The following is a 25,537-nucleotide window of genomic DNA, read 5'->3' as shown; positions in this document are numbered from 1 at the left end:
TCCTTTCGGATAACAATAGATAGACTACTACAATTTTTACAGAGATAAAAATTTTGCTTGAATGGCAAAAATTCTACTTTTGTAAATTTCCATATGTTAAGATTTTTAAAGAAGTCTTAAAGTATTGAAAACTGATATAAGCCTGGATATAACTGGTACTGTACTTCTTTTTTTCCCCCTGTAATATCGAAAAGTTTACGTTTCATAGACTAAGTATTCAATTCTTTCATATCTTTGGGATGGGAGAGAGTCTATCAAATTTAATCTCGTATTGTGTTAAGATAAGAAGAAAATTTTAAGAAATATTCATGGCTTTATTTTTTATTTTTTTTTGTTTCTACACAGAAGAAAAAGAGGCATAATACGTATTATTTTAACTCGAATTTTTATAGTAAAAGCACGCTTCATAAGGTAACAATACATCAAAGAAAAAACAATACCAAGAATTTTATTCAAAATAACACTTCGAAAGTTTGGAAACTTTCAAACTGACTTGTTATTCAAAAGGCAATTTCAGAATTCAAGATGTTTTCAAGTGATAAGAGTCATTTAGGCTGATCTAGAATTCTTCTCCAGTAGTCAAATACGTGTTTTGTCTTGTTGATGTCATTTCTTATTTATATAATGCACTTCATTTCACCACTTATCAAATATTTCCAGAATTATTATCGCTTACAAAAGTGCTTGATTAGAACTTTAATAAATATCGTACGACTTAAAAATTCCTTGTGTTTTTCATAAAGCAATTTGCGAAATTAACAATTTACAAGCTCCTGTCTTGAAAAGAAATTCAAAAAAATGATGTCCATGACAAAACGTGATATAAATAAAATAAAAATTAGCTGTAAGTATTCTATCTAAAAGCTATATTATTATATAAATTCTATTTTAAAAAATCAAATAAAAGAGTCAAAAATATACAAAAGTTGTTGTTTTTCTATATCAAACTTTTTCTACAATATTCTTGTATAAAATTGTATTTTAATCATAACACACGACCTTCTCTATCTCTCCACCTCGTCGACCTTTAACTACTAAAATTTAATAGTATCAATTCTCCTAATACGCAAATTTCTTTGCAAAATTTCAGAAATTTTCGACAAAAGGCACAGGAGTTATTAAGGTTCAAAGAGGGTGGATAAAATCGTGCCCTCTCCACACACACTAACATCTATACATACAGAAAAAACACTCAATTTTTTTTCATTTCAGGATGTTTCAAAGGTCTTCTGAGTCCAAAAATTAAAAACCTTGAGGTTCATTCTTTGAGATTCTTTGGGGTTCTTCAAAATAAAGATCGTAGTCGACAGGTTTATGCACTATAATATACAATACGAAATCCACAATTAAGTAAACATCGTATAGAAACAGCGATGATGATAAGATCATATTCTCTGTGGGTAAGCCATATTCACATCACGTGATCAAGAAAGTTAAGAGAAATTTCCTGTACAATGGTTGCTATGGTGATGGTCGAGCACGTATAGACACGCAGAACAGAGGAACCGCAAATGACGAACCTCAAATTTGGTTAAATTTCTACGTTAAAATAATAAATTAACTTTTGACCATTGTTTAAATATTTTCTCTAATCATCTATAATTCATCAAGTGATACACAAAATCATAAAAAAATTACTGTAAATAATCTATTGTTTAAATTACCAAAAAAAAAAATGCCAAGCGGTTATTCTTTTCACTTATTTTGCACTTCATTTTTCGATCTAGATATTGTAGAAACATTAAATTTCGATCAGACATTTTCTTGGAGAGAAAAGGATGGCTTACATCGAAATTTAATGTTTCTTCAGTTTTTACGCTTCAAAATGAATTATTTATTATGTGCAATGAGAAATTTTCAGAATAAATATAACATATTTATATATAAAGATATTAAATATCAAAATACTCATCGACGAGAAAAACAGGAAGGAAGGAAGAAAAAAAATTACAGCAAAGTATTTTATGTTTTGGCAATAACATAACAGTTAAGAGTCAACGTGGCTTTTTTTCTCAACGAGCTAAAAATGGGTCACGTCACGGATTGGACGTTTTTGTGATTTTCCAGATCATGAAATTCACAACAATTACCGCTCTGAGAGATACGGATGAATTTCCACTACAACTAAAGTATTTTATCGATACCTCATTGCAAATACCTCAACGAAAAAAAAAAAAAGGAAAAAATAAGCCCGTATGGAAGAGAAAGAAATACGAATAAGAGTAATTTAATGATTAAATTTGACGAATGGACTTACAATGAGACGAGGTCAATTGATACAATATCTTTAGGTTTGATGCTCTGGAGAATCGCTCTACATCAATTGACCAAATGAGAGTTGCCTATCCCTATTGGCTAATTCTCTTCAATTCATATCAAGGGATTTGTTTTCAGTTTTATTCTTTTCAGTTTACGTAGTATACATCGTTTATATTTAACGATTTCGGTAGATCTTAACTCGTAAAGTCTTTGGTGTAACCAACAGAAGAAAACGGTATATTTATGTTAATAAATAAGAAAAGTTGAAGGGAAATGATAAAGTTAAGATTAGACAAGATCAAATATCATGAAACTCTATTTTTTATTATGACAATTCTTTATTATATGAAGTTATCGATCCGTTTTTATGTGGTCATCAAATATTTAAGAAATGAAAAATCATATTCTTTCTTCCTCCTCTGAATAAAATGTACTAAATCAAAAATTTGGCTGGAACTCAGAAATAATAATTATTAATTTTTCGCTTTGGTATGAAGATAAAACGGTTATTTTATTTTTTTAAATATATTTTTCTATCTCGATTCGCTTCCATCTCTCTCTCTTAATCATAAAACAATTAAAAGTGGAGGATATAGAAATGAAATGACGATGTAAACACTAATTACTTTTGTAAGTATTTTTTTTTAAATTCTCTTTAATTTTATCTAGAATGACTCTTAATATAACTCTATAACCTTCCAGATCGAAAAACCTTTATAAATCTCTACTGTAGACATATAAATTTTTGATATTACAGTCGACCCCCCTATAACGCTGTTGATAATTCCATTTTATATGAATTCCATGTTGTACGAGTCACTTAGATTTTATAAATATGTGTGCTGGGCTGTAAATGGCTCATGTACTTGTAAAATCTAAGTGACTCGTACAACATGGAATTCATATAAAATGGAATTATCAAGTGTTATAGGGGGTTGACTTGTATTTCGTTTTTACAAATTTAATTCTTAAAACTTATTATTTGCTAGCATCATAACTTAAAAATCTATATAATGTATTAAAAAATTTTATAATATATTCTATATATTTATTACACATATCTATACATTTTTCAAGTTTATTTTGTGTTTTATGTGCACGTTCTAGTACTATTTATTGTTTATAAAATGTATTCCAATACCAAATCTCCAATGCATTTTACTCTGTTTGATCTCATTGTATAGTTATAAATCTTTTCAATGGGTATTATTCTTGTTTATTCTTTTCGTACAGTCTTTAGATTATTTATTGAGTATTCTCTCCTATTCACGTCGTTGCTTTAATCGCGTATAACGCTCAGGAAAATAATTAATTTGTATAATTAAAGTATTAAATTATAAGGGTTATAAAATCGTTTTTCTTATTCGGCACTTGAAACTTTTATAGAGTAAATCGAATATTTAAAATATATATATATATATATATATCTTATTGATAATCTCATAAAAGAGAATAAATAAATACAAAGAGTATTATATTCGGTTGATGAATTAAAAATAATTGGATGCCAAATAAATACGAAATTTTAGTGTTTTCTTTTTTTTAACCCTTCAATGAATAGATTATTCTTTTAAATTCGGAAAAAACAGGATAATGTTTGAAAGAATATAAACTTTAAATTCATATTGTTTTACTGTTCAAGAAGACAAAACTCTTCTTTATAAGAGAAACAAGAGTTTAATTAACTGAAAAAACTTTGTAACTAGAAAAGAATACACAACATAAGAAAATAACTATCAATATAAGGGAGGAAAAAACAAGAAATTTTGACTATGTTTTTATAAATTTAAAAGAAATATAAACTACGATCACGTCCTTAGAGATCAAATATAACATTTACTTTAATATTACAACATTCTTTGAAGAGTTTTTGAAAAATTCAGTTGTATTTATTACGTTAAAGAATATTAATATTACATGCCCATTAATATACAAAAGGTAATTTCGTTCAATATTATGCCATGCATATTGATTGTGCTCAGTATTGTATTAATATTGATACGTATAATTATACTGGGCACTGCTTTACAATTAACAGAAAATATTCGATTTAATTTTGCATATATATATATCCTTTAACGTAATATGTGAATAGAATTAATCACTGAACTTCATTAATTTACACATCTATATATAAAATTACATTTCTAGACATTATAGAAATGAAGTTCTATATCTTACGTATAATGTATATAAAAGTTTCATACTTCATAAGTCACTACAGCGAGTGTTCATGTTCATAATCATATTATTACCATTATCCCGTATATGTTAGGCATGTATATAAATAAGAAACGAAGTTAGCAGCTTCTTATTGTTTATTCATAACACTAATACTTACATTCCACAGATTCCTCTTCAAGAGTTTTCTATATATATATATCAGTGATGTACTATACATATTAATTGCAATAGTAATGTGAATAAAATAGAAAAAAAATATATAATTTTATTAAAATATTACTCACTCAAATGTTTTACTGATGTCGTATATTTTAGGTTGTTTTAGGAGACTTAATGCCGTCGGTGGTAAATTATTTTTCGGAATGTACAGCTCCATAATGTCATCGATAACGTAGAGTAGTTGTTTCATTCCTTCTTCTGTGAAGTACGTATTTTCTCTTATGATTTTAGCATTGTTGACAAAATATTCCTAAATATTAGAAAGTATATAATTGAATAATATTTTATGATTTCTTTACGTGTGCTTACTCCCTAAATTGTATTCAAAATTGAACATTAGTAACATCTGTTTGTTCTACTTGATTGCTACTTTACTCGACAAAAATGATTGAAACAGTAAAAATATGTGAGATATTATTTTAAAATGAATAATTTTCAATATTTTATGGAAATTTCTTTAAATTTTATTATATTAATTAATTAAAAACAATAGTTTTAATTGGAATTTCTTATACCAAACAGCAAAAATTTCAGCAACTTTTAATGTTATGACTCATTAATTTTACAATACAGATTTTTTTATCGAAGCAAAAAATGAAAAATTATACAAAATTATTCCATAAATATGCTTGAAAAATAATTAAATAAATAGACATAAAGTATACAGAGTCCATCTAATATAGCCTATATATATATTTAAAGTGTGTATTCTAGTTAAATATTACATACTCGTACTTCATAACACGTGTACAAGAAGTAAAAATATTGCTGATTTGATACAGATTTATCTGCAATTGGTCACAAGTCGAATTTAAGAGTGAAAGAACCGTGACTTGTGTCCACTATCACACAATTCGTATGACCATTATATCTGAAAATCTATATAATTTTATATCCTCTCCAGGGCTACTGGTATGTATACATATGGAGGATGAACTAAGTCTATAAGATAAAGAAAAATTCGCCAAATTGGACGATTATTTAAGATTAAAACGTTAGAATTTTATTTATTATAGTCATCTACCTTTAATTAGATTTGATAGACGAATGATTAATTACTGTGAATATAATTTTAGAGAAGTACCTTCAATTATCATTTTGTGATTTGATCGAAACGATCTCTCTCGGTTACAATCCAGGCCATTTCAATTCTCTAAGGTAATTTCGAGAGAAAATTTATGATCATCTATGCAGAGACAGTTACGATTGAAACGATTAGTTATATTCGTTTGCATAAAGAAATATTTTAAGAAATGATACCTTAGATTTATAATCTTTGTTATGTCTCTATCGAAATGGCATCAAGTTAAATCGTTCAAAGAATTACTACTATATTTTTTTTTACTTTTCTTTTGTAGTTGTAAACAAAAATGTCTTTTACAATGGAAAATGGTAAAATAAATTTAATGTTTTTCGAATTTTTATAAAAGTTATTTACATAAAGGAATAAAGAGTAATTTTGCGTTTCAGTAGTCTTTCAAATGACATTTCTGTGTACTTTAGGGAATGCTTTTGTCCACATTTGTTCTCTTTAATATGTAGAAATATTCTACATTTATTCTTTTGTTTTCTTTATTTGACATGAATTATAGAGAGGTTCGAATCGATAAATGCAGAGATTTCAATGAACTTGATACTTCTAATCGAATCCTTTAAAATATTCTTGTCCAATGTGCACGACTAATCGTTATTCGTTTTATTCTAGCGAATAATCGTTTATTTTAGGACGTGAAAATAATCTTGCATCTAAAGATACGTGAGAGTAATGTTAATTTTCATTTATAAGGATTATATTACCGCTTATAAATCATATATTTCAAGTGTAGATAAATAATGGAATAACATTACGCGTGCCGCTTTGAATTTTTTCAGTACTAATTTTACGCTCGAAACAAATGTAATATTCAATGAATATCTATAAGATTAAATTAATTTTTTTTAAAATAATAATAATAATAATGTTACCGTTTTTCCTGTGTCTTCATTTTCGTATATAGTCAGCTGTAATGGTGGTGCACCACTCGAATAAGATGACAAATGAGTGGGAAAGCTACTCTTCATTGCTAACGTTATAGCTAAGAAAATAATAATAATAATAATAAAATATTTTAATTTTATTTAAAAAAATATAAATCAGTTATTCTGATACATAAATTACTTTAAAATATAGAAATTTTTGAAAGACATGTCAATTAAACGAAAGGGAAAATCAGGTGGAAGGAAAACTCCCGAAACGATACTACTATTCTCTTATGGGAGTTACCATTGCAAAAATAGAGTGGCATTAGTATTTGTCATATACTCTACCATTTAGTTCGCTTCTGCATGTTTTAAACAACTGCCTTGGGAGAAACACTTCACAAAAACAGACACTAATCGATACTTGCAACTTTGGAAAGAAACATGAGTAATTTGTAAAACTTCTCTGTGTAGGAAATTACTTTCGAGATGGGGTTATGTTACCTCGGAGACATTCTTCGTTTACTGCTGTAAGTGAAGATTTATCGAGATGTTTTGTTACTATATAGATCTACGCTACTTTATTCATTCAATATAGGGCCGCATCTAATGCCTTTGTATTGTAATGTAACCAGAAGATTGTTTCTTATGAAATATTCAAATGCCGTATTTTTTTTTTTTTTAAATAGGTGTATGTTAAAAACATTACGGTGGGAAAAGCTGCACATGAAATTCTACATTTAATGTTTTACTGTTTATTTTCCCCTTTTTATGACACTATTATACAATTACATCATCAATGCCATACGAAGAAAGTAGTTAAAAGTCTTCTATCCTCATTTTCTTATGGCATTATTCCAAAATATTTGAGTAAAATCGACTAAAAATTCTTTTTAAATTATGAATTTGTGAAAAATAAAATTTTATATTAAGTAGAATAACATTTTTTTTTTTTAAAAATATTTAAAATTACTTTGTGTTTTTATTTTTAATCATTAAAATTACTTGATGTGTAGTATTTTTTTTAATATATTAGTTTAAAAATTTTAAATTTTAATAATGTTACTTAGCTTTTTTTTTTTAATAAAATATTAACAAAATTATATAAGATGTAACATTCTAATGATATCATTTATGGTTTTGAATGGCTATCTCGAAGCGTGTAGGTTATCTAATTTCATTGATTACGTCTTGTACGTGCATTTTGCAAGTTTAATAGTAGATGTTATCACTTCATCTCGACTTTTATAGCTAAGTAGGTGTATCATACTGCAATGTAGAAGAGATTAATATGCATGCCAGGCTATATGTAAATCTGTACGAGTAGGAATAAATCTTTAGAACTTACCCACGTGATAAGCAGCAATTTTATCTTCATCCTTCGTTATCCATTTCGCAGCTTCTATTGCTGAAGAAGTGGGTGCAAAAACCGTTGCAGTTTTCTTTTGTAGCATTTCTGGAAGCACTTTATCTTTATTTACCAATTCGAAAAACTAAACAAAAAAAAATTGTAAAATAATTAGTCTAGAAACGTGATCAGAGATTAAGTATTTATTATTCTCTCTCTCTTTTTTTTTTTCTCTCTCTCTCTCTCCTTGTATTGTAAAAGATAGATCAGTATGTTACTTGTCAAGGAACATCTTGTGTTTCTCGAAACAGTTCGAAAAACAATTAGAAATAAGACAAGACAAGTGACAAACCGGCACCGGTTGCTGTCACATGACAGAAGAATGGTGACAGATATTAGGCTGTCAACTGCACTGTTTCTGACAATAACAAAAATTTCTTGTTACAAAATTCTCGGTAAACAAGATGCCTCGCGTGTAGCAGAATACGATTTCCTTGACACGTTTCGTTCGAAAGGAAGAACTCGAAAATATAGAAAGTTCGCCGCTGGAGAAAGAAAAAACATATATATATATATACTATACAGATATATAAACGAAAGAAAATAAAACATATTTTATAAATAAAACATCAATAATATTGAGATTTACAAGAATACTGTGGAGATTTAAAAGAAAAACGAAAGAAAATACTTTACAAGATTTCGATAAAATTTCCGCGAAGAATTTATAATATATATATATATTTCCAAAATATTTATATTATATCTAAATAGTACTTTAAAGATATAAGACTTATATCAAAGAATTGAATTTCAAAAGAATAGTTCAGATTTAACATTAGAGCTAATTTATAGCTGAAACAAATCTTAAATTCTGTCGGATTCCATCTTCCTTATAGATATACGTTTTATTTAAGATTTCTTCTTCTTTTTTTTTTACTTCAGGCAAAAATCTTCAGCCAACTGTCAGATAAGTTTCCCCATGCTACACTAAACATTTTCTTATTCAATCCCATTCTTGAATAAGTTTAGGCGGAATTTTTGCAAAAGAAGAAGGGGGGAAAAAACACACACCTTCTATTGCTTTTATATAATGGAATATGTCCAGACTGGAGTAAGTTGTTTAAAGTGAAATAAAAAATAAAAAATAAAATAAAATGTGAACAAGTCCAGAAAATATTTCGCATCTTCCAACTGGATTTTTGTTTTCATTCCGCACCGTTTGTCAAAAAGTAAAGTTGGTGAGAAAGAGGTTTTAAACCGAATCCATTTGTATCTTTACTTTACTTCTGTATATCCTGGTCAATTTGACTACGAAGACTTAAAGACTTAAGCAATAAATTCACGACACGATCCTATTTCAAATGCAATTTTACGAGTTGCATGCGAATTGGAATTTTTTTCAAGCACGTTTTCCTATTCTTGTCATTTTATTCTTCCCAATGGTCAACATGGGCGAGTTAAAGGTTTCGAATCATTGTGAAATACCAATGACAACATACGCGATGTTTACAAATAGCATACACACAAGTAGCATCTATTTCGAAAATCGAAATTATAGGCATTTCCCTGTTGTCACGTTCACAAAAAATATATTGAGCTTCCTTTCACGTACTTTTACTTCCGTTCTATCATATTTTTGCGGATAGACCGACATGCCGGACAATCCGCTAAAATACTATAAGAGTTACATCAGATATAACTGTTGCTAAATCTTTTCTAATTAACAATGACTCTTGATATCATTAAAATAAAGCTCTTATAATTTATTATATAATAATATACCGAGATTTAAACTTAAATTTAAATAGCTAAATGCTACCTTTTACATTTTATAACTCTCGAATAGATTTATTAAGAGGAAATGTCAATTTTGTAAAGTGAGAAACGTGGAAGAGAACAATAGACTAAAAGAAAACAATGGAATTTTTACGATAGAAGACGATAAAATAAAGAAAAAAAAAAGGCTATTAGTCGAAGCTATTTCTTATGAAAGTTTAAAATCATTATCACGTAAAAATCAATAAGTTGATTGGAAAATTAAACACAGTGGGATGTGCATTAAAGTTACTAGTCTCGCTTGCTCGGATTCCCATTAAGTGCACTAAGAAACTACAGAAATCAATTCCGTGGTAATTACTCAAACGTGTTATTCTAGGCAACTGTGCATTGCTGGTCTTAATGCAATACCATTTACTAAAAGCTTACCTTTGATCCAGATTCAAAACTATTGATTCGATAAAAGTATTCTGATGATCGTATTACAAGAATCAAACAAGTTTTAACAATTTTTTTTTTTTTTCACTTTGTCAACTTCGAACAAGTTTTAAGAGATTAAAATCTACTTTTCTAAATGATTAAATCGAGAAAATATATAAGAAAAAGAAGAAAAAACTCATTGCCAAATATAACGATTTTTCAGCTATAATGAGAATACAGACTTTTATGATTAATGTGATGACAAAATTTCGAAAATTTCTTGAATTACATTATGAAAATTACGTTGGATTTTCTAGAACTTTTTCAATAAAATTCTAAGTACAAATATTTTCTGAAATGTTTAAAGAATTTTAAAATTTCGTTTTCTAGTAGCTTTTTTTTTTAACGACTTTTCCTATATTTTATTACTAACTTAAACACTAAAAAAAAATCAAGAAAAATATAACTCCAGAACTTACATTATACTACAGGAAACGTGTTTAAAAAGAACTTTAGAAAATTCTTCATACGTGACGTAATTTCCATATATTAATATTATTTTTTTAAACATCATTTATTTTTATTAAATTCTGTTTTTCGGATATTAAAACTCTTTTCATTGACCAATAATGCCAAAATTTTGATGGTAAAAAAAAAGTGAAGGGAGTAATATTAATGTCCAAAATTTCTTCAACGGTAGAACATTTTTTTTTCCTCTTGTACTTCTTTAGTTAAAAAGTTAATACATAACTGTCAACCGAAGAAAATGGTCGTATAATTTTACATATCAAATTACCTTGAGGTTGAAGTAAAACTGTTTATCATTCTGATGAGTTAAAGAATAATGATTATATTTTATGCACAAACACGTAATACTTCAATTAAGAAAGAGTTTTTATCGACATTTTAATTATAATTAAAACTTCCTAAACCTATGACTATGGATCAGGTTACAGACCTTTATCATAGACGTGACAAAGAAATCAATGCCACTACCTAATTATATTACAACGAGCTGAATTGTATCACAATTAAGAATAATTTACACGAAAAAAAAGAATCTAGACACCACGTTTTATTCCGTCAGCTGTAGTTTTATTTAATGGAGCGAAGTGCCATATTAAGCAGTAACCAGCTGAAAGTTTTCCTGTTTATAGTGATGAAGACGTTTCTCTATTCCAGAAAAAAGAGTCTTACTTAATGATCATTTACGATCAATTTGATAAATATTAAATTCGTTTATATTATAGACTATAATAAATCAAATTAGTTTGGTACGCCTTTGTAATATTTTAATCAAGTATTCTTTAATAAACTAAATTCTTTCAGAAGATAATTCCAGAAAAACATTTTCGTATTCTACCACCAATCTTTTCGTACTTCACATTTATCATTATCATAAAATATCGCCTCGATAATCATTAGGTCCTTAAAGAAGCCCTACTAGACATTATCTCCATCAAGCTCAATCTAGAAGAATCATTTCTCCAATCCCATCCTACTTATTTGCCAAGACTGGAGGTCAGAAACTTCTCCTGTCAACTTCCGATCGAATTTATTAGCTTCCGATCCAACTTCCTAATCTGTCACTTACCTGACAGGACGGGTGACTGTCCTATATTGTCGTGTCCTATATCTGATGGGATTTGCACCCTTCTTTTACTGAATATTATCTGATCTCTTTCCCATCTTTACGCCATATGCTACTTCATTCGATTGACTTTCCAAACTACAAATTAGATGTGATGATGAACTGTTTCATTGATCATAAACCGAGAAAAAAATAAATAAAATCTTTCTTAAACGAAAATCAAAATAGCATCTTTTCTGGATGAAAGCCATTTTTCTATATCTATAACGAAACGAGGTAAAAAAAGAAAAAAAAAATAGAGATAAGTTCTTCCTCACTTTCTACCATTTAATCTTTTTCTATTATAACTTTTGATAGTTGTGTAAAAGGCGCACGTACGATCATTGATAGCGCACGTATATTCTGGCAGCCATCTTGCTTCACAAGAAACCAACAAAGAATAAACAACAGAATAAAAACAACATAGCAAAACCGTGTTTAGTTCGGCATCGAAACGACAATCATGGAAAGAAGACATCTTTCTTTCTTATCTTATTTCTTACACAAAGAAAAATCTTATTTCGACCGTGACAAAAGTTTTAAAATTTCCACAAATTTACAAAATATTCTCTATAAGAAGTAAAAATTCTTGTTACTTTTAGTAAACAGGATACAATAATAAATAAATAAATTGATTTCGTTTACAATAGATCAAGAAAATATTGAAAAGTTACAATTTTTTTTAATATATTTTTCAATTTTCATATATTTTTTTATACAAAACTGTTGAAACGTCAAAATTTGCAATAGTACACCATAAAAATAGTTATATAGAAGTGAAATTCAATTTGATCCAATCAAATATTTATATCCTTATATAACATAAAGAAAAAAATATACATAGAAAGATGTATAGGTTGCGATTCATAATATAACTTCGTACATATTACATGTACAAAAGAAAAAAAAATATATTGCTTATACATTAACATTATGAGTTCGAAATATTGTAGAGNAATAAGAAACGAAGTTAGCAGCTTCTTATTGTTTATTCATAACACTAATACTTACATTCCACAGATTCCTCTTCAAGAGTTTTCTATATATATATATCAGTGATGTACTATACATATTAATTGCAATAGTAATGTGAATAAAATAGAAAAAAAATATATATATAGAAAGATGTATAGGTTACGATTCATAATATAACTTCGTACATATTACATGTACAAAAGAAAAAAAAATATATTGCTTATACATTAACATTATGAGTTCGAAATATTGTAGAGCAATACACATTCTACATCACAATGAATATCATCTATTTTATCCTCCAATTTATTATATAGAATAATCTAACAGAACGAATGTAATAAATTACATTCTACCATTACATTAAACAGTTTTTTCTTCTATCATTACAGAAAAAAAAATGGAATAAATTTATAATTTTTCAATGGTATCAAGTTATTATGGAGTATATAAGTTTACATAACCATCCCCATTCATTATAATATTAATAGGATATAAGATATTGGTATAGATTCAAGTTTTCCCATAACTATTACAATAAATTTTATCTCCCTCCCTCCCCCAGAAAATTATTTTTTTTATAGGTAAATAGAAAAAAAATATATAATTTTATTAAAATATTACTCACTCAAATGTTTTACTGATGTCGTATATTTTAGGTTGTTTTAGGAGACTTAATGCCGTCNTTAAACAGTTTTTTCTTCTATCATTACAGAAAAAAAATGAAATAAATTTATAATTTTTCAATGGTATCAAGTTATTATGGAGTATATAAGTTTACATAACCATCCCCATTCATTATAATATTAATAGGATATAAGATATTGGTATAGATTCAAGTTTTCCCATAACTATTACAATAAATTTTATCTCCCTCCCTCCACAAAAAAATTATTTTTTTTATAGGTAAATAGAAAAAAAATAAAATGTCCGAGAAACCTCAACTTATTGTTTACAGGGAGAAGAAAAAAATACAAGGAAAAAATGAAATTTCAGCATTTCTAGTAATTCTGGAAAGATATCCTACGTTTACAACTGACTTTTTGAGGATCGATCGTAGAGAAGAATCAATATGAGAGATCAAAGCTACAAAGCGCGATCCGTCACATCGGCAGAAAATATTATATTCTTTCATTCCTTTTCGACAATAAGTATCAAAGTCGATCCATCATCTACTCTCTTCGAGAAGGATTTTCTCTCGACTAAGCTGAAACTATTTTTTAGAGCTACCCCACTATCAGAATCTTCTAAATGCACACACTCTACCCCGATTTTAGTCAAAAATTTCGATTACTTTTAAGGATTAACTTTCTAAACTATTTCGATTTTTAATCTCCTTAATGTCCCTGTTTCTCGATTTGTTTTCATTTATTTTTTTTTTCTAAACTAATGTCATTATGGTTACTCTAAAACGCTGTTTAGAACATCTGAGTTTAATACCTTTTGCTATTATCATAATTAGCGAATGGTAACTAATTAATTGTAAATGAACCATGTTAATTTCTAGGCCCTTTTGGCAATTTTACGTATTTAAAATTCTTGTCTTGTAAACTAATGCAGTCAACTGTTAATTAAACTCATAAACAAAAATAAAAATTTTGTATAATGTATATAAATTTGTGAAGAATTTACATAGGAAAAGAGAGTTTTATATTAAACTAAGAATTTATAATTTTCTAGAAATTATTATAGTCTTTTAATATCATTTTAAATTCGTCGAATTTTTAATTGATTTCTAAACGAATATATATTAAATAATTAGTTTTCTTAAGAACTAAATTAGAGAAGTACATTTATAAACTGAATTAAAATTCTAACAATTATTAATTTAGAAGATAATTGAGTAAAGGAGAATGTATTTTAGCTTTTGAAATACAATTACTTGATACATTTCTACTACTTTCTCTTACAGATTAACTATTCTGTTATTAAATCACTCCATTAACATCCAGAGAAACAACAGAGTTGTTTTTTTAATCAACGATAGAATATAAAAACTGCTTTAGAGATTTAATTAGGATAAACCTGCACAAATATCCAATAGCAGAATACCATAAAAATTTCGATACACTCTGAGCTTTTAAAATATATAGGCCTATATATATAAAAAGTAACTAAATATTCCATTAAGTACAGACCATTAAAGAGAGTAAAAATAATAAAAATTAATAACCACAAAATAAACTTTAAAGAAAAAAAAATTATAAAAGTAAATTTAACGATTAAAGCGAATATAATTACCTCGCTAATTTGTTTACTAAGTTAGTAAATTTTCTGGAATAAGCAGTGTTTGACAGCCATTTGTTTTTGCTCAAATTAATAAAAATTTTTATTATTATGGCTCATAAAATGATATTTATTATTTATTTTTAGTTTCTTATTAAATCATTAATAACATTTAAATGCAATATAATACAATTCATATTGCTAATTATGAAACTTTTCCATTAAATATTACCTACAACGAAGCAACACACTAACAGATGAGGATCTAATAATTGCCAAAATTGTACAGAGTAATTCCCTCGCTCCATTTGAAATTGCAATTGTTCATGTGTTGCTAGCATTTATGTGCTTAATGCTATGTTTTGGGACGCATTATCATCTAAATGGTAGTATAATTAATTGGTAATCATCAACAAGTAAGAATGGTTAACGTGAATCATCAAATTGTAGGACTACAATAGTTCCTGGCTGAACGAAGGGCACAAAGGATAAATTTTCATCAAAATATACACGATAATATTAGAAAGAAGATTACTAACATTAGCAAAACATAAAAAAACATTTGCAAACATCATCAGATTCAGTAAGAACGGGTTTACTCTGTGATAATCCAAGTATATAATAGTCATTGAGGCACTATTATAGATGCTTCGAGACTATTACATTATTATAAATGAGATAACAAACTTCAATACAATTTAAAAACGTTTAATTTATTTTCCAGAAACAGATTGAGAATAATAAATTTAATCTTTTCACGAAATCAAAAATAAATCATTATAATGGAAGATTCAATTGTGGAAAATCTATTGTGTAACGTCGCGAGTGAAACTTCAAGAGAGAGAGAGAGAGAGAGGAAGAGGGAGAGAGTGAGTACCTTCACCTCTTTCACACACTTCGCATTGTAACTCTGCAGGAAGCCGAGAAAAAACTTAGAAAATTTGATAGAATGACGTTTAGGACAATGTTTGACTGTCGCAAACAATCGAAAAGTTGTTCCTGCGAAGACATACGAGAGAGAACAAGCTTAGGCATTCCCTGCAGCCTCATAAGTCAGCGACCTCCTAGCAAAAGGATAGAATCACACTATGGGATTCCAATCAAGTATGTTGAGCGGTCGATAAAATGTGAAGAATGATCTAAAAGTAGTGAAAATTGACTTCCTTGGTGAATTCAGAATATTCTTCACAGAAATGTTTTTTGCTAATCCTTACTTATTAGACTATTTCATTGAGATTATTTTATTTGTTACAAGAAACTCGGTAAAAAAAAAAGTTGTTGCAACAAATCGAACTTAGAGAATGAAAAAAAAACAAAAAAATATGACCTTTTTATATCAGTAATTGAGTTATAGATTGAAAGATTGGAGAGAGGATAAAATTAAAAATAAAATAAATAAATACATATAAGACTTTTTAAAGGTAATAAGATAGTTTGCTTCAAGTTTTGAAAGATATTTAATTACAATTCTAAGAAAAGACTTTAGAGCTTTGGAAAGTTTAACAATTGGAAATAATATAAAGTTCAAACAATCGAAAAGTTTCTAGAAATAATTAAGTTATATAACTGTAATGACAGCGATTAAGAGAAAAACAATAAGATGACTTTATAAATTTCTAAAGATTCATTTGAAATATTCTTGAAATAAAAATTTTAATTATTTTTTTTTTCTAAAAGAAGAGCAATAAAATATGAAGATAAAAATCATTGAAATTAAGAATGTATTTGCACTTATATCTATTAAAAACATACCATGCAAGTAACAAAAAAAAAAAACTGATGCTTCATATTATCAATTAAAGAACCTTAATGGATTCTCTTTTAAAGTCACACGCGAAACTTAATCTTTCGAGAGAAGAAATTCCATCTAGATCTGAAAGAGCAATTTTAATAAAAGACAACTTAAAACACTTTTCTTCGCTTTGTCAGTAAAGATATTTTTAAATTCGAATCATTCTCGGTTCTAAGTTACTAAAGCTATCTTGTAAAATGGTCGTAAATCAAATCTACGCGCCTAGTAAATGTACTGACAGTCAAAATAGTTTTGCCGAATTTTCAGAAAAGATTAAAGACAAGGAAATTGGAATTTGGCGAGGATAACATATGAGATTAATAGGTACAAAGTCTCTAGCTGTATTAAACATTACTCGAGAAAGTAGATGAAAGATTGGCTTTTAAAAGAACTCGCAATTTATGATGGTATTCACTTTCAAAAACGTCGATGGAACGATTATTGGATTTTCGACAGAATATATTTTCTAAGTAAAAGATGTCTGTAGACTCTTCCCTTCTTATATATCTTTCGTTTATTTTGAAAACAAGTATATATCTAAATAACTGCACCATCATTCACAGACACTTCTCTCTTCTACTCCGCAATATGAGCTTAACGTTCCTGTTAAATTTTTATTACTATGTTAAAATTAATAAATTTACTAGGTTGTAAATTATTATACATATTTTTATATTATTTAATTGCGTCGTTTAAAGAATTTAAAGCTGTTCTTTACCAAGTTAATTTACATTCTCTATCTTGTCCTGGGGAATGGCCATTGTTCTTCATACTAAGTGCTTAATTAATAAAATTATTAATTTATATTTTTGTAGATTAATATTTGATTCTAGTTACTTTTATAAAGTTTAAAATTAGATGTTTATTATAATAAACAGGATTAAAATTACATTACTATTAATGATTTAGATACCTAATTGAAAATAATTAACCTTAAAAAGGACAAATGACTATGTAAAGTATTAATTAATAGATAAAAATTTTTAATGTGGAAAAATTTTAAAACTTTTAATAGAAATACAAACTTCTAGCGATTATTTAATTTTAAATCTTGAATATTTTAAAAGAATTTCTCAAGTATAATTCTCAGGAATGATATTCCGGTTTAAAAGAGAGTAAACACTTTGAATACCAATATCACCATCTACTTTCGATATTAAAAGTAGAAAATTGTGTTTCGAGGGGTTCGAGAAACCTCATTAAGGCTACTTGATACCATTTAAGGATTCTACTAATACTACTTAGTCACTAGCTCAATACGTGTCTTCAATACGAATATTTTTGAAAATAATGAATCGTCTTTATGAGGGTTTAACTTTTCGATACTTTCTATTTTAGTGAAGTTCGCTTATTAAACGTTTAGTTATCCTCTTGTCTAATTTCTCAAATGCTTAAAATTTAAAATAAACACGCTCGATATAGAAATTCGACTAACGTAATTATTTATTTGAAGTAGAAAAATCTCACTAGAGCAGAAATGATTTGATAACAGTAGCAGTGATCGCGCTATAAATACTCGTAAAAATGCATTTCCTTTCACTGAACATTGATTGAAATATTCGAAATGGTCCATTATCCAACAAGTTCAATCCCCCGTTTGTTTGAGTAGTCTTTTTTTTTATTATTATTTATTTTTACCTGAAGGGCACCTGACCTTGTTTGGCTAAATGCCATTTTGGCAAATGCTAATATTAACATCGATTCGAAAACTTTTATTTCTCTTTCTTTCTTTTATTTGTTATCCTTCGTTTTGGAAAAAAAAACTCGTACTAATAATCGATAAGATGCTAGCCAAAGAAGATATCAGTCGAAAAATTTCAATAATATAATTTATTCTTGAAAGGATTTTAGGATTTTTAACAAAATTACCAATCGATATCAGTTCTTTAAGCTGTTTAAATACCGTTTAAAACGTTAGCAGTTTTAATGCACTCGTTTTAAAAATAACTAAATAAAACATTCCTGACATTTAAAAGTAAAGTATTAAGAAAGGTTAAAGGGAAGGAAATGAAAAAAATATATATATAAAAATATAAGTTATATTAAGAAATTTTGGATCGCTTATCTTTCATTGTCAATGATCCAAGTTAACTCTATACAAATCGGAAATTTAATTAAAAATAGAAACTGAAATAGAACTGTCTGAAGTTTCTTTGGCATTAGAGAAGAAAATAAAAGTAAATTGGCAGATGGAATTAGAGACAATTCGATTCAAAACGAAAATTACATTATATTCTAATGCAAATACACATAATTTCGCTTTTGGATAATAAAATAATTAAGAATCAATATTACTGTTCAGCGTAAAAAGTTCCGAAAATAGTCAGGAAAAGAATAGAAGAGATGAAAAAAAAAAAAAAAAGAGAGATCTTCTACCTTTTTCAATATTATTTAAATTTCAAATGAGTCTCTAATAAGTAGATATTTTCGAAACTTGTGTAATGCATTTACAAGACAAATTGCTAGAAATTGAAGGAGAGAAATACCCATTGATTTTTACTGTGCTATTTTTGGTACTAGTTCTAAATTCACTGTTCTTCAATAAACGTTGTTCACGAGAAAGTTAAGACCATTTATTTTAGTCAATTCATCGATTCAGAATGGTCGATCACTGATCCAATTTTAGCAGACCAAGTCGGTTCCTTAGATAGTTCCTTTGGATCAGACAAGTATCCTTGCAATGATTCTTTGTGATGTTCCTACTTAAAGTGGGCAGATTCCACGGCAATTATTCTAAGTCAATGACCATCCACTTAGTTTTAATGGTTTTTATAAACCATTGGAGTTACCAGAGATGTTTTACTATATTTTACTTTAAGAATTCAATTAATATTTCATCCAATTTTCCTACACGATCATTACAAAGTTAAACAGCTTTTAGCTTCAACAACAAATTTAATTAGCGGGATAAAATGTGTAGAGATAATTAGGTTTTGAGATTAATATAATCATGAATATTTTTAGGATAAAGTGATTAGCTGGGCATTTTGTTGAACCTTGTGGAAAATGCTATTTTCGATATGGTCGCGGCCATTACTGGAAGATCCGCTGATCGTGTCTTTTCTTTTTACACAATGACATGGATTACCGCTAAGTAGGTCCTTCTAATGTAACTTTCCCTTTAAAAAAAAATGGGTGAAAATGACCCAACAATTTGTTATTTGAAGAAATACGATTATTGATTTATTCGTGAATTTCTTTCGTTCGTTTCACTGCACAAAATCAGTTTCTGGGATACATTTTTAAAGCACAAATTCTTTTGTTTAAAGCAAAATAATCCCCCTTTTTTTTATATTGAAGATAAAACAGTTTCTGTTCGAGTGCACTGGACTCTTCTTTGAAGAAACAAGATCCTTTTTAAATACGATAGTTATTTTTACCTGTCATTCTTGCATGAATTTTTACCTTCTACTAAGATTAATCTGAACCATAGCAAAGATACCATTGAAAAAATTTTCAAGAAACTTCTTAATAAATAATCAAATTTTAGATTATAATAATTTACCAAAATAAAAAGAAGATAGGTGAATAAAAAAGTTGATTTTTTTCCACCATTTAAATATATAAAATTAGTATTATTTAATTTAATTCAAGATCTGAAATACCAGAAGAGTTATCTGATATTTTGCGAATTGAGGTTAACGTATTGATTGATCGAGGCCATTTGTTTTCCATAAATTGATTAGGAAACTTCACCTGAAAGAATATTAATATATTTGTGGTAACCTAGCGAAAAAAAAAGAATTACCATTGAGGTTAATTTCGGTGAGTATACAAAGAAAAATTTTATTTTTAGTTCCTTATGTGAATATTTTCTTCCCCTCTTCCGGAACCAATCTTACTTTTTGCAGTTGGATCAATATTCACTTAACTGCGGCAAAAATGCATCACGAATACTTTTAATAAGTTCGTTATTTTTTGATGGAATGTTAAAAGATTACTACTTTATTAAATTTATGAACAATTTATGTACTATACTTCAATCAAGAAAACAATAAAAAAATTGCTCTACAAGATTTTGAAGTATGGCAACAACTTATAAGAAATTTTCGATGAAAACACTCTTTGATTAAAAAGAATTGTTTATAAAATAATAAAGTCTATTAAAGTAATTTCAAATAATTAAATGTATTATTGTCAAATATTATCGCAACAAATAAATAAATAAATAAAAAGGAATTGTATTCAGCAATAGTTTTTCTTTGCTTGAAAAATTTCTTCAATTCTTTCTGAATCTGAAGTTTCATGCAGTTTTCTTTTATCGCTTTTTCTATTTCATCAAGCGTGGAACCACAGTTCTTCGAACTGTTGAACATAAAAGTAATTACTCTGATATTCAATGTTTTCTACAGCAAAAGAGGAACGGAAGTGAAGTGAGTGCAAAATAGTAAGAATTTTTTACTAATATCAGTTGCAAGATGGTGTTGCTCCGATATACTTGGATAAATACAAGAGAAACAATAATAACTTTTCTGCCACAAAGAAAAAAAAAAAGAAAAGAAAAGAACCTTTTCCAGAAAGTCGTTTCGAAATTGAGTTTCATGTCCGGAATGTCCTATAAAAGTAGATTGAGAGCCGATCATGATGGTTCTTCATTATATCACTTTTTGACAAGTGGATTGCAGATGCTCAATAAATTCTATGCTAAATAATAATAATAATAATAATATTTTTCTATTGCAATAAAGGCATTACATATTTAATCTCGAAATACATCAAATATTTAAATAAAATGAAATTTGTATTATTAATTTGGTTTCTTTATTATGATTTCTACCATGTATGGTAGACATTTTTATATTAAATTCATTGTAATGTAAGTTCTCGTAAAAGTCAAAATGCTGTAAAATTAGACATACTTCTGATTTCTTCAGAGAAAATGGCTTGTAAACTTTCTGCAATGTTACATTTGTTTTTGTTTTGTTTTGTTTTTTTTTTCCTTTCCTTTCTCCTTACTTTTAACTCTGACAATGTCGTCAGCTGTAACTATTATCGAAGTATAGCACATTATTGTTTATTATACCATTTTCGTTCAAATGATTCCACCAAAGTATTGTTTCAACCGCGCTTGTCGTCATATCTGTTACTGTTATTGAAATTTTACAAGCCTGCATATCTCTAGCCATTCTCAAATATTTTAAATTATAACTTTCATACAAGCTGCTTCCAATATTTCATAAGTCATTTCAATAACTTTAGCGCGAACTTTTCAGTAAAATCAATATTCAAAAAAACGACTTTTTTTTGCATTTGTCTGCAAAATGATTTCTGCTGGATACAAATGAGTTTCTTATTTGTACTTTAGAGTTAAATTAGTTAGCAAAAATCACACTCGCTGCTATCGATACTAGTGACGAGTTGATTGTGTCCCGCTATTTTAAAAAATAAAAAATAAATAAAAGTCGATTTCTTTTTTATTCAGGAATATCTGCAATTATTCCGGAAACAATTCGGCAACCTTCCAATGATCTGTGTGTAATACCAGCTACAAGTACAGTAGTTTACAGTTTAAATATATTTCTGGTTTTGCCACCCTTTAGGTTTTTTTCGATTACCATAGGATTCATTTTATAGCTTTTGTTTATATTTACACAGTGAAAAGTTTTAACTCTACTTGTTTCTTACAAACTTTATCACTTTAAAAGTATAATACAGAATGGGAAAAAATTGGATTTCTGCAAATGTCATTCCATACCATAAAAATGGCGGTTGGTATAAAATGTTTCTTTAACGATAATTTATTATTCTACCAGCAAACTCACTTTATTAATCTAAACAATATTCATCTTTGGTTTGAATAAACTGTTAGATATTCGATTTTAAAGTAAATTTTATTTTTTTTTTTAAAAAAATGTTATTGAAAAATTTAATTTTTACTTCAAAGAATTTTTTTAAACTATTTTAAAATAAATATTATAACTTTCCTCTTGAAAATTGAATCTGTCGAAGTAATGTTGGATTTTCTTGAATTTTTATTTTTTTTTTCTTTCAAAAATTAAATATTCTATCCTAACATAAATCGGATTGTGAACATATCGTGCATACGTCGCTTTTATATAGGATATCATACTTTAAATATTTGTATAAATGTCAGGCTTATAAATGTTGGAAAAAGTAAACGTTTCTCAATATTTTACTTCGATTTTTTGACTCAGATCGGGAGGAGTATTGTATTTTATACATCTAATATGTAATAATATAAAGAAGACTTTATAAAATCAGATTTGTTTTATTAAACTTGTTATATTGTTTACGAAACTAACATATTTAGTTTCATTTAATTTTGAGCTAAATTTTTGATACAGGTACAATAGTTGATAGCATTGTTGTTGGACTTTCCTGGCACTCTTGTTTACAATCTTAATAATTGATATCATTACCTTTAAGTCTTGAGAAAGATATTAAGGAGATGAGACATGTCCCAAACCAATTCGATTTTCCTGAAAATTTCTAGAAATATTTCCCTCTAATACACAAACTTTCCTACATAATTTCAAAAATTTTCAAAGGACACAAGAGTGATTATTATTTTTTTTTATTTAATAAATTAATTTTTCCGTATTCTTCCATTAAATCTGCTCCTAATGCGTTATTATTACACTATCATTTTTAATCAAATATTTTTTAAAAAAAAAATGAAAAGCATCAAAAGAATCGCCTTCTTACTAATCGACTTTGTTAAGAGTATTTATCATCAGAAATTTTTTTTCGTAGTTTATAGCATTGATTACAACATAAAGAAAAATTATGCTTGTACACCTACTTTGGGAACCATTCATAGATTAATTAATCGCAAGGTTTCGCTCATCGTTTACGACTTTAAACAACCGTAGGCGTTTAAACATGTAAGCGAAATCAAATTTATGTTATTGAGATGGATTCATATAAACCTTATAATTTCATAGTTTAATAGAGATTTATACTAGGATTTATTATAAGGCGGTCTCAATTATTCTATATAAAGTTTATTCGTGATAGAAGCATTAGTCTAGTATATAGACACATTTTCGGTAATTCTAACTTGTAATTTAATCCGAAAATTATCATTTAAATACAGCTACTAGATTTTCGATTTTTTAAAAAATTTAATACAGTTTCTAACGTCATTTTATTCGAATAAATCTGTTATGTTTTTATATTAATCGGTTCGAATCATCGAAACTTTCCTGTTGTAGTTAAGAAATAAGCCAAGTACATGCTTCATTATTATCGAATGGAGTTATAGATTATATTATTAAACAGCTGTTTCTACTCAAAATATTCTTCTTAATACTTATTAATTTATTGTATTTCATTTAATATTCAAATTACAGAATTGGAAAACGTTAACTTTCAAAACAAAATAACATTTTACTGATAAAAGATTAAATGATTTAGAAATTAGAATTTACGTAAATCTACATTTTGGGGAATAAAATTTATTTGATAAAATCGTAATTAACTATACCACAAACTAATCCATAATTATCCCACATAATCTTAAATGACAGATAACGACGAATTAAGATAATCTAAAATACCTTAAAGAGAGCTTAGAGGATGGCAATTAAGAGCATATTTATCATAACTGTCATTCTATAGGATACGATAGAAGAAAGATATCATGTGCCATTATTTTTAAATTCGTTTCAATCCGATGTCGAATAATGGATCTTCTTCGCATAGCAACGTACGAGTTATGTGTACAATTTTGCTAATTGCAAGGAATGAAGATCTATATCTAGCCACAGTTAAAATATTAGTATATAAATTTCATAGTAGAGAATTTATATTATAGAATTTTCCTAGTAATATACCAAATTACTTTCTGATTAATAGAGAAACGTAACCAAGATGAAGAGAAGGAATTTTAATACAATTTGTTCTTAATTATGTTTCATTAAAAGTATTACTTAAGTCAATTATGATTATCATTATATATCCTGTTATATGCGGATATCTAACTGAATAACAATCCACATAATTGACTTTTGGGAGAAAAGACATTACAGAAATGAGATTAGAACCAAAAATGGTTCTCTACATATCTCATTAGCTAATTTGAAGAGCTTGTCACGGAGTGAGGACATTTTGTAAGCAGGTGGTACGAACATCAGGAAAGATTGTAAATGATCCCATTAAGTATGTGTAATTAATACGGCAGAAGAGAAGATAAAAAACTTTTAAGTGTCATTATGTCTTCGCTGCAGTTTTATTGTCTGATAATTTAAGAATTTATCTTTAATTCTTGAACGATCGAAAAGAGTTAAAATTTTACCAATCTTTTAATGCTGATAGCGAAAGTTTAATTTCCTTTCTTCGGTTAAAATATAGTTTCTATTAACGTTTGCGAAAAGAATTAAGACAAGACGAATGAAAGATAATTGTTACAGTGAAGAGTGAAGACGAACAAAAATTAAATATATCTAATTAATTATCAAACAAATTGATTATATTTAATGCCGAATTTAATTTCACTAATTTATGTTAATTCATTCATACATTTTAAAAAATATATATTTATTTTCAGAAGCTATTTATAACCTCAAGATTCGACATCACAGCATAAAATTTACATATAATTTACCCATAAAACTCAAATTATAAATTTATTTTTATAATAATATCTTATATAAATATATCGATGTTATCTTATCTACAACATAGAATTACATTATAAATTTAATATTGTATTAACATTTAAATATATTTTTAAAATTTGAATACAAATTTAAAAAAAAAAAAAAAAATATTTAATTACAATTCT

At 27.2% G+C, this 25,537-nt stretch overlaps 1 protein-coding gene across 2 annotated transcripts in view; it reads right to left on the bottom strand.

Moving 5' to 3' along the window:
- Window positions 1-25,537, bottom strand: part of LOC111619000 (fasciclin-1-like) — a 103,434-nt gene that overhangs the window by 5,913 nt on the left and 71,984 nt on the right. For both annotated transcript variants that reach the window (XM_023360629.1, XM_023360630.1), the window contains exons 2-4: window positions 7,970-8,114; window positions 6,628-6,737; window positions 4,728-4,912 (exon numbers count right to left, since the gene is read on the bottom strand). In XM_023360629.1, coding sequence (XP_023216397.1) covers window positions 4,728-4,912; window positions 6,628-6,737; window positions 7,970-8,114 — 440 coding nt within the window. The remainder of the gene's footprint in view (window positions 1-4,727; window positions 4,913-6,627; window positions 6,738-7,969; window positions 8,115-25,537) is intronic.

This window comes from Centruroides sculpturatus, unplaced genomic scaffold, assembly GCF_000671375.1.
Source record: "Centruroides sculpturatus isolate CEXI.00-Female unplaced genomic scaffold, Cexi_2.0 scaffold259, whole genome shotgun sequence".
Classification (NCBI taxonomy): Eukaryota; Metazoa; Arthropoda; class Arachnida; order Scorpiones; family Buthidae; genus Centruroides; species Centruroides sculpturatus.
Note: the sequence above shows the minus strand (reverse complement) of the source record. Positions and strands in the feature narration are given on the sequence as shown.